The sequence below is a fragment of the Haplochromis burtoni genome, unplaced genomic scaffold, assembly GCF_018398535.1.
Source record: "Haplochromis burtoni strain Fernald_Lab_line unplaced genomic scaffold, NCSU_Asbu1 Contig_361, whole genome shotgun sequence".
Classification (NCBI taxonomy): Eukaryota; Metazoa; Chordata; class Actinopteri; order Cichliformes; family Cichlidae; genus Haplochromis; species Haplochromis burtoni.
The window spans coordinates 168572-179708 of NW_024582722.1; the positions used below are offsets into that span (position 1 = coordinate 168572).

The window sequence follows — 11137 nt, forward strand, 5'->3', positions numbered from 1 at the left end:
TGCTAGCTTGAGCATAAAAAATAATATTTTATTTGCTGTGCAGTAAAGATCCTTGAACTGTGTTTCAGTGGAGAAAAGTAAAACTCCACAGGGCGCAATTGAATTCATTCATGCACACTCCACCCTGGGTGAAGCTGGGCGATTTGAACCCCCACACTGTGCATGGTCATGGTATTTGTGCGCATGTCTATTAAATACCGGACTCATAAAGGTTTTGCAGATCCCAGAGAGTAGGAGGCTTAATGAGATGAAACTTAGCATCATGGAAGTCATGTGACCACAGTCTAAAGTTAGCCTAATCTCCCTGAACAAACATATCCTGAAGATTTTTATCCACAGAGCATTTTTTAGCAATAATGCAAAATCCAATTGAGTTGTTTTTGCTAATGAATCCAGGGTGAGGCTAACCTCCAGGCTAGCCTATAAAAAAAGCACGTCAGAGAGTTTCTTCTGAAACCTGTGAGTGAACTTGCAGATATGTCCACATGTTTTTCCTGCAGTAAGAGCATTTTGTACTGGAGCTGTTACTCGTGAATATTTGAGAAGAGCATTTGCGTCTGCAGTGCTAATGAAGGGCAGATGTATGAGATTCATGAATGAAGCAGCTTTGTGTGGTTTGCTCCGGCCCAATGGGACTGTTCTCAGAAAAGTTTGAGCTCTGCTGATGTTCTGAACCTGAGATCAAACAGGACAGTCTGACTCAATCAAATTGATTGCTGGACACAGCGCACAGTTTCAGAGCCAGAAAATGAGCTGAACAGGTAGAGTTTGGGCAGTCAGCCAGTAACCCTTGACGCTTATACACTGCGCTTCCACCCATGTTTGAACAGTCCCTCTGAGACCTGAGCAGAGCAGCCCAACTCGGAAATTACTTTACATATAAAATCTCTGCTTCTTTTTCAGCACGAGCAGCTGAAAGAAGAGTTTGCAGGTTAGGAATGAAGGTAGTCTGCCGGGCTTGTGTAGATGTGGTGATGAAGTGTAACACCAGTGATCAGGGTAGATGGAGAGGGAGAGCAGAAAAATGGAGAAAAGAGGAGAATCATTTACCCTCAGGAGAGGAGAGAAGGATGCAGTCGAGAGGAGAAAATCTGAGAGATAAGAGACCTGATGGGACAAGAGGAGGAAAGAAAAGAGCAATGAAGAGGAGAATCATTGAAAAGGAAGGATAAAAGGACACTGTGGAGAGAGGGAGAAAGACGAAAAGTTGGAGAGGATGAATCAAGTGGAAAGGACAAGAAAGGCAGGAGAGAGGAGAAAAATGGACATGCAGGAGAAGAACCGTGAAGAAAATTAAGGAGATGAGGCTACTGAAGAGAAGGGAGGAAGGGGAGGAAGAGGAGGGATAAGAGAGGACAGGATGAGTGATCAGATATCTGAGGAGGCAGCGAGAAGAATAAATGACAGAGGTGAATAATTCATCCAGATTTCCAACTTTTATCATTACAACCCCGGCTCAGGGATCAACAGAATGTGTTGGCTTAATAACTTTTCACCACAGCAAGGTGATGTTCTGGAGATCAAGTGTTATGGAATAACTGGAAGGTGACAAAGAATGATCTTGGATAATCATCCCAGTCTTTATTTACCCACTAATTCAAACAAGGGCAGCATGGTGGTTAGCACTGTTGCCTCACAGCAAGAAGGTACTGAGTTTGATTCCACCATTAGGCTGGGGTCTTTCTGTGTGGAGTTTGCATGTCCTTCCCGTGCGTGGGTTCTCGGGCTTCCTCCCACAGTGCAAAGACATGCAGTTAGTGGGGGTAGGTTAACTGCAAACTCTAAATTGTCTATAGGTGGGAATGTTTGCCAGTTGTCAGAACATGCAAAACAGTGCAAAAGTAACATGGCAAAACTCTGTTTGAAAGACAGTGAATGGATTAACTCTTATATAACACTTTCCTAGGTACCTAGATTACTCAAAGTACTCTATACAACATTCAGACACTTTCTCCTAACTGTGTGCTTCCCACACATTCACGCTCTTGACATGCAGACTGGAGGAACCAGGGATCGAACCGCTAACCTTCCAATTAGCACATGACCTGCTCTACCTCCTGAGCTACAGCTACCCAGTGGTAAACTGTAAACCATCGCTAGGTTTTGGATAAAGTATACATTCACAAACCTGTCAAACCTGCATTTGAAACCCTGGCTACCATAGCAGTATAGTATTGCAATATGGCATTTGGGTCTTCTAACTAAAGTAGGAAAATAGGAACATAAATAGTGCCATCATGCCAGACCTGGCCCACATCTGGTTGACATACACCTGCCATGACACCGGTCAGTCAGAAGTGCCAGCTTGATGCCAGATCCAGGGAAGACCTGTTTTCTATGAACCTCGGCCACATGACCAAAACCATAATCAACCCCAGGCCTGGCCCATATCTGGATGACATACGTCTTATCATGCCAGAAGTCAGCCAGCAGTGCTGGCTTGATACCAGATCCGGGCCAGACCTCCTTGCTATGTGGGAATGGGCAGTGAGGTCAGTTAGGGGCAGCTTCACAAAGTCTTACAATGCTTCTAAATAAGAATACTTTTCAAAAGGTGTTCGAATTCACTGAGAAGGCTCGTCTAGCACAGCGTGAAAAGTCTAAGGCTACATCCACATTAATGCGTTTTCGTTTGAAAACGCATTGTTTTCTCTCCATTTTGGCCTTCTGTCCACACTGAGACGACGCTTTCCCCAAGGAAAAACGCTTGGTTTTGAAAATGCTCTTGAAAACGCATACATTTCAAAACAAAGCTGTCCCGTCGCAGTGTGGACACTCGAAAACGCAGACTTTCTAAAACGATGATGCATTTCAGTCATGTGATGCGGTCATGTGACCAATTAACCCTCTCAAGGCAGGCGTTTGCAACAGTTAAAAATTAACAACCTGATTACCCCACATACATATTTTATGAGGTTTTTTTACTCAGAAGTACCACTGCAGGACTTGGTTGTGCATTAGCAACAAAAAGTTTAATTTGAGCCTGAGATAGCGGAGGGTATTATACAGCAGTTATTTTGTTTGCTTTCAATTTTGACAGCCCTGTTAAAGATTAATATCAGTTTGTACATGTTCCTTTTCTTCAAATCATTTAATTCTCACGCGCTTTGGCAACTTTGTACTTTTGTGTTACTTGCAGCAACAACTCCACCTCATTGTTTTTCCATTTAAAAAACGTGGTGCTTTTCCCCAACCTTTTGCTGCGACGTTTCAACGAGCCGTAAAATAAATAAATGGCAGACAGAAATGAGGCAGGCCAAATCTTCTTGTTCTTCTTGCATGCGCAGTACTGGAACGTAAGCATTTTCAGCCGTTTCAATGTGGACGGACAACTCTGAAAACGACTGAAAACGCTAGTGTGGACGCGGAGCATTTTCAGACGAAAACGCTGTTTTCAAATCTATCTATAGTGTGGACATAGTCTAAGACCAGGCAACAAAGAAAGTTTGACTTGCTGAGCATCAGAAACACAAGCAAAATACAGAGAGTGTTCTCAGCGGCCAGAAGAAAGATGGATGCCACACAGAGAAGTGTGGACAAGTGGGTGAAAAATATGTCTGACAGACAACTCACCCAAGCAGAGACAAATCCCGCTAGTGGACTGATCACAGCCACAGAAACATTAATTCGAAACAACATTGCAGACGTGGAAGCAGAGCAACTACGGACAAAGGTTTTGGCCTGTCTCAGCAATGCAAAGCCCCCAGTATCAATACAGTCATCCCACATAAACTCACTCACAAGCTGGCAACACTCAGCCTACACCCCACCTTTTGTGACTGGCTACAGGACTTTTTGACTGGCAGGCCCCAGTCCGTCAAGATCGGCAACAGGACTTCAGCCAGCATTATTACAAACACTGGCGTTCCACAGGGTTGGTCCTCAGTCCCATGTTCTACATCCTGTACACCCACGACTGTGTCACCTCCAATAGGGATAACACCGTACTGAAGTTCGCGGACAACACAGCAGGGATTGGTTGCATCACTGGAGGGGACGAAGTGGCTTATAGGAGAGAGGTGGCCGGTCTGGTGTCATGGTGTGAGGACAACAACCTCACCCTCAACACTGATAAGACAAAAGAGATGATAGTGGACACAAGACCTCACCAGCCACTGTTTATCCGGGGCTTTGAGGTGGAGAGGGTGAGCAGCTTTAGATACCTGGGCGTCTACATCACTGAGGACCTCACCTGGACACTGAACACCACACAGCTGGTCAAGAAGGCTCAGCAGCGGCTGTATTTCTTGAGGAAGCTGAGGAAATTTGGTATGTTGGCCAAGATCCTCAGCAGGTTCTACAGCTTCATTGTGGAGAGCACACTGACCAGCTGCATCAGTGCATGGTATGGCAGCACTACTGCTATGGACTGCAAACGCCTGCAGAGAGTGATAACAACCGCGGAGAAGATCACCCCGCTGCCCTCTCTGCAGAGCATATACCATCGCAGAGTCCAGAGGAGAGCTGACTCTCACCCCAACCGGTCGCAGCAGATAGCCACCGCTCCCTGAGCCTGGTTCTGCCAGAGGTTTCTTCCTGTTAAAAGGGAGTTTTTCCTTCCCACTGTCGCCAAAGTGCTTGCTCATAGGGGGTCATATGAGTGTTGGGTTTTTCTCTGTATCTATGAAGGCGACTTTTGTTGTGATTTGGCGCTATATAAATAAAATTGAATTGAATTGAACTCCATCCTCAAAGACCCCACACACCCCGAACACGGACTGTTCACACTTCTAAACCTTTGTCCTGAGGGCAGAAGTGTCCAGAACATCCTGACTGAACAACTCCTTCTTCGCCACTGCTATCAGACTCTTGAACAGCTGACCTATTTTAACAGTAAAAATAACCTTTGCACATCACATCATCTTACATATCAAACCAGCATATTAAGCTCATAGCTCTTTTGCATATAAATCTATTTATCTGTTTCAATTTTTGTTGTATGTATTTATTCATACTGTTTATATTTTATTTGTTCTAGTTCTATTTGTACATATTAACAGGCATCTGTGTGTGGACAGCAGAGAAAGAATTTCATTGCATAGAGAAATGCTTTTCTTTGTACACATGACAATAAACGTTTTGAATTTTGAATCTATTAATGTGCAAATGTACTGTTTATAAGGTTGGGGAAACCTGCAGAACTCACTTGAATGAGTGACTAAACGTTTCTCCCACTAAAAACGTCCAGATGAACAGAATCAACCTTTTGGGACTTCCTTACCTTGATGATTGAGCATGCATCAAAAGATCAGACAGAATATTTACAGACTACAGGTCACTTAAAATGAACATTTGGCACAAGCAGCTCACAGAGATAATTCCAGGTGGAGGAAACACCCAGTTTCAGTTTGAGTGCAAGCTTTAGGGATAGACAGAAGGAATAACTCTTGAGGTTAATGAAGCCAACTTTTGGCTTGGGTCTTTAAATGAAAATTACTAACATTGACTTTTGAGAGAGAGAATAAAGCATTTTTTTTTTATCATGCTGGTTGTTAAAAAAGCCTAAATTGGCCCAAGAATGGAGCAGCTACTGCTTTCTGTATTGCCTTTTACCTGTAAGTAAAAAAGAGGCCACACCCATAATAATGCAAAAAGGGAATTTTAAAAACATCCTTCCTCATACAGGTGTTATGAAAGGGGAAATTATCTATAGAAACTAAAACAGTTTGTGTATCAGGCTGTAAATACGTTTATTTTTACATGGGAGTCTATCCGTTTTTTAAGTGATGACGTATGAATCCTGCTTCCGAGTCCAGACTACTCTACGTTTATTAAGGCTGTTGTGTTTTTAACATGTTTTAATGATTTGTATCTTGAAGTCAGTAATCACTGTTTACCTTTCTCGGGTTTTATTACCACTATTCATTTTAAAGCTCAGTTTTTAAACCCTTACGATGTAACTACATCCCAGCCCATGCAGGAGTATATTAATGGCTAACCTCGTATTGTGGATGAATTATCTCAGTTGTTTCTCCTGACTGAAGTTTGGTCTCTTTACAGCATCCTGCCATGTGAATGCATTTGTCCCTAACCATTGGGAACACTCACGTTAACTTTTATCGAGTGGAAAAAAGTTAGCGTTCATCCTCCAGGTTCGGTCTGTTTATATTATGCTAACATAGCTGTGTAGCTAGCCACCGCATAGCACATCATTATATACCAGCTAGTGCAGCTTCAGTAACCCTACTAACGTCACTGCTGTTTAGTTTTCTGTCTTCATTTATGTCTGAAGTGATAACAGAGCTGTACGTTTTAATCTTACAGAAATCCCTCAGTCAGAACATGGTATATCATCTTTAGATGGAAACTAGTGAGCTAACGTCCTGCTAAATTCTAACTCCGTTAAATTTCAGAAATTCTGTTTTCATGGATGCTTGGATGTTAAACTTTACTGTTACACCTGGTAGAGCAGCCACACCGATCATTTAAACAGTCAAGAATTTATACAGTGATCTCACTCTCAGTGATGCTGCAGTGTTCGTTTGATTTAGGGACCTGAAGCAAAGTTTGGACCCAGAAACAATGACGTCAGACTTAAACACCAGATGGGACTGACTCTCTGCTGCTGCCTCTACTGGACACTAGAGGAACTGTAGCTCTTTGTTTTCATATTTGCTGCATAGCAGATACACTTGTTCTGTTTGGAGGGTTAATGATGTTCATTAACAGGTGTGCTCACATCTGTAGACAACGCTCTCTTTTTCTGCATTTTGTCGCATTATTTTATCATAACCCTCTAAAAGAAGAAGATCAGTGCAGAGGTCTTATTTGAAGTACAGAAAAACAAGATGAGGGTACAAAATGATCTTGTAATCAATTAGCTATACAGTGTAAAGTGGATATTATAGATCTACCAGCTTCTATAAGGTATAATTTCTCAAATGTGCAATTATACCAACCTTCGTGTGAATTTTAAAAAGACTGAAAAAAGAAAGTCTTTCTGTTATCTGGAGTTTCTCAGCAGGATGTAAACCCACTACAGTGTCAGTGCTCACACTTTAAGCACTCTGATCCTTCAACAAAGAGGAAAAAACCTCAGATGCAGCAGGTTACTTCAACCATCTCAAACTAAACTCTTCATCTGTTCCAGTCTTCCTGTGTGATCGAGTAGTAATGATACGGTGTCCATGATAATACTAACAAAAAGGTAGTAATGCTCTCTCAGATCAGCTGACAGTTTGAACAGCACCATGAAAACTGCTAAACGAAATCATGAAATCGGCCGACTTGAGAGACGATGCAGATCGAAGGTTCAAAGACAGGTTTTGATTAGTTTAAATTACATTTTAAAGATTGAGGACGTCCACGTGGAGCCTCATCCATAGAAATGCTGCTGTGATAAATGCCTTTTAGTACCAGACATTAAGAAATGATGGTGGAAATGATGAAGCGAGCTGTTTCATGCCACATTTCAGACAAAAACAATGCACATTTTTTAACTGGAGTGATGACTGCTTCTGGTTTTTTGCACCAAGGGAGAAAAATGTGACACTGGAGATTTAACTGAGCTCAGGCCTGAAAGAACAGTCCATCAACACGACATCAGAGCCGTACAAACGCAGCAGGACATGTGGCCACAAGCAAAAAGTTCAGTGTTAGACTGTTACTGCAAAAGTAATCTAATTACTTTCTGCAATGACTAAGTAAAGTATATTAGAGCTGGGCGATAGAACGATAACGATATGTATCGCGATATAACTTTTACTCGATAGAGAAATTAAACTATCGCGATAGACCTCGCCGCTCTTGTCCTCTTAAAAAAAAAAAAAAAAAAAAAAAAAAGGTCAGCCAATCCAAATTAAGTAGCGCAGAGCCGAACCAATCACAGCCGCAGCGTCACGTCGCGTGACTTAGCACACAGTGCCAAGCCGCACGTGTGTTTGTTTGGGAAGCAGCCAGCGGGTAATGGAGGAAATGAGTGTGCCGACTAGAAAAATCAACCGAGCGTGACCGAAGAGAAAACAGATGATGGTTCCAACGCCGGAGAGATTGTCGAACGGAAGAGCCATAGAAGTTCCGTAGTGTGAAGGTATTTCGGCTATTTCAAGTCTGACAAAAAACAGAGTAGCGTGCACTGTAAATTGTGCCGAAAGCAAGTCTGGAAATACAATAAACTGGTGCATGCGTCACACTGTGCGCCACGTTATTGTTTCGGTGAAATGAATTTCTACAATACTGTTACTGTTAATTCTACTCTCTGCAGTGTTTAAATGCTTACATATACACACAGTTACTGTCCCTCCACACATACGACTCGGTTCTGCTTCTATGCCCCAGCTTTGTTTACTTTTTCCCACCGAGGCTTCTAGACTTCTGATTGGCCAACATTTCTGCACGGTTAGGAATCTAGCGCCACCTGCTGCTTTGGCATGTTCATAGCAGCGTTTTCCTTCATTTCTGCCTTTATGTGTGGACGGGATTATTTTTTAAAACGAAAACGGAAAATCTCCGTTTTCAAAAATACCCGTGTACGTGTGGACGTAGCCTCAGTCTCTGACTGGAAGCGCTAATTCGTCATTCGGCTTTTGTCAGACTAAAGTAACTGTTAAAACTGTTTGAAAAGCTCAGCTATACAACAAGGAGAGATTGAGAATTTCCTTTTAGTTCTCAGTTTATTTGATATTGACAAAAGTTAGTCAGTTTTGTCTGTTCTTCTGTAAAACAAACTAAGATTTATTTTTAGAATTAATATTTTGTTTCTAAGTGGAATTGACAATTTAGTCTGTTTCGTTTGTTCTATTTTGAAACTTAAACGCTTTAGCGGCTGCCTTTTGTGTAGTTTGCAATATTTGCCTTTATTTATCTGAAAAAGTCTCATGTTCCTTAAGTACATCTACCCTGTTGAACTTATTATGGGAAATAAATATTTAAATAAAAACAAGCTGCTGATTATTTCACATTTTACTTGTGAGCAACGGCACATTTAAATCTTACAAATATAGTTATTTGGCTTATATCGTGATAGATATCGTTATCGCCTGAAATGAAAAAAACATATCGTGATATGAAAAAATCTCATATCGCCCAGCTCTAGTATGCATTACTTTCTTCATAATTTATTTTTCTGGAGGTTAAACAGCGGGGCGCGCAGTTTGTGTAAAATGTGTTGATCTCCAGCACCCTGACCTGTGCTGCGTATTGCTGTGAGGAGAGACTACGAGCAGGTGCAGCAAGTCTGAAACCCCGATGAATTGATTTTCCTGCCTGGACTAATTCTCCTGAGGTCTTGCTGGACGTCATGCATCACCAGAATGTGAAAACTGGCAAATAACTCATGTCGAAATATGTGAGTATTGAAAAGTGCAGTGAAGGAGTGTGAGTGCTTTATCAGAACCTGTGATGATGATGTGTTTGATGAGCAGGAGGTGCTCAGGTGCTTCTGAAGTGTGTGTCGCTGTCAGAGTTTTACTCATCGATCACAGTGAGTCAGCTGTCAGGCTGCCAGCGCTTCGTTTTTCTCACACCTCAAACGTGTCGGGGAGTCTCGGAGAGTTTGATCCTCTGCACGAGCCAACAGCTCATCAGTGCCTGAGAGCCAAACTTCAGACTCTTCAAGACTTTCACAACAAAAGAGCTATTAAAGGAACTCATCAACCTGTCAGGCTGATGTTAGAGTGGCTTCTGTGAGGACTCTGGGGTACCACATGCTCTTTTTATTTCTCTAAATATTCTTGCAGGTCTATTACAATAACCAAGTAACTGCACGATTATGACTGTTTTATGGTTTTTATAAGATTTCTCAGTTAGGATATCATCAAAATATCACGCAAACATACTGAACTACACAAACATGAAAGCATGTCGGAGCCATCGCCCTCAGAAAAATGGACCAATGGATCAATCCACTCATTTTTAACTCCCAAATGATTAAATTCCTATGTGCTCACAGACAAACACAGGAGCAAAGAGAAGTGCTTTCATCTCATCATTGGATCCATCAGCCAATTAAACTTTATTAGCTTTTCATGCAGGTTATAGGCGCTTCACAGGTGACTGAAATATCTAATAAAACAGAACAAAGGACACAAAAGATGATTTTAAATCAAAAGAAATACATGCAAAATGCAAAGCTAGAGTTTATTTATCTTGGAAAACTTGGAAAATGCCTGCAGCACAAAAATATAAAACAACCAACTTGCAAAGAAAAGTAGTATTATTCAAGCAGAAAAGAGTTCAATAAATGAAATCAATAAAATTGAACAGAAATAAAACGATTCATGCTGGGGACTCTTAGAGAGACATTCACTGATGTAACCGAACATCTGGTCACATCTGTTCTGGAATCACAAAGTTCCAAAAACTCAAAGAAATCCTGCTGACGAGCATCTACCGGGAGGTCAAGTGTACCTGCTTTCCTGAGCTTCCTGTTCCTGAACACGGAGACGATGACCAGCAGGTTCCCGATAACATCCACCACGATGGTCGCGATGAGGACGCCGGCCAGCAGGGTGGCCACCCAGGGCACGGCGTGGTGCTGCGGGGCCTCTCCTCCCGCGGCCGGCGTGGAGTTGCGGGGCCCCAGAGTGCCCGTCGCCGCGGTGGGCTCCCGGTCCTTCAGGGGCATCAGTTGCGGGAGGTGCCGGGGGTCGACGAGTCGCATCGGGTCCATTCAGCGTCACGCGAGGGGGTCAGAGCTGCGCGCGGCGCCGCCTTCGGGCGTGCGGTTGTCCGGGTGAAGCATGCCGACGCGTCTGCGCAGGACTTTTCCCGCCTCACGGTTCAGTTACAGTCACAGCTCCGCGCCGCTGTTGTCACACTCACGTGCGCACAGACGCCTCTGTCCGCGCGCAGCAACTCCGCGCGCTTATAGCGCCCAGCCTGCCCGCAGCCGCTCTACGTCTCCGTCTGAGGAGAGGAAGACAACTAGCACTGTCTCCTCTGCTCCTCCCTCCTCCTCCCTCCCCTCTCTCTTCTTCTTTTACTATTTCTCATCTCTTCTTCCCCTCTTTCCTCCCTCTTCCCCTGCCTCCTCTCCTTCCTCTCCTGCTGCATCTCCATCTTCTCCTCTGTTGTGCTGTTTGAACCATTCTAATGGTTAATGTTCTAAATGATAATAAATGCCCATTCTATTATTTTCTATTGTACTGTATTGTGAGAAAGAGGAAATAAATCAGGAAGGTAGAAGAAGTGTGGTTAA

General features: G+C 43.0%; 1 protein-coding gene across 1 annotated transcript in view; it reads right to left on the bottom strand.

The window, feature by feature from the left end:
* Positions 1-10889, bottom strand: part of mtnr1al (melatonin receptor type 1A like) — a 44161-nt gene extending 33272 nt beyond the window's left edge. Inside the window, exon 1 of the mRNA XM_005943791.2 lies at positions 10348-10889. Coding sequence (XP_005943853.1) covers positions 10348-10609 — 262 coding nt within the window. The 5' untranslated portion in view covers positions 10610-10889. The remainder of the gene's footprint in view (positions 1-10347) is intronic.
* Between the last annotated feature and the right edge of the window lie 248 nt (positions 10890-11137).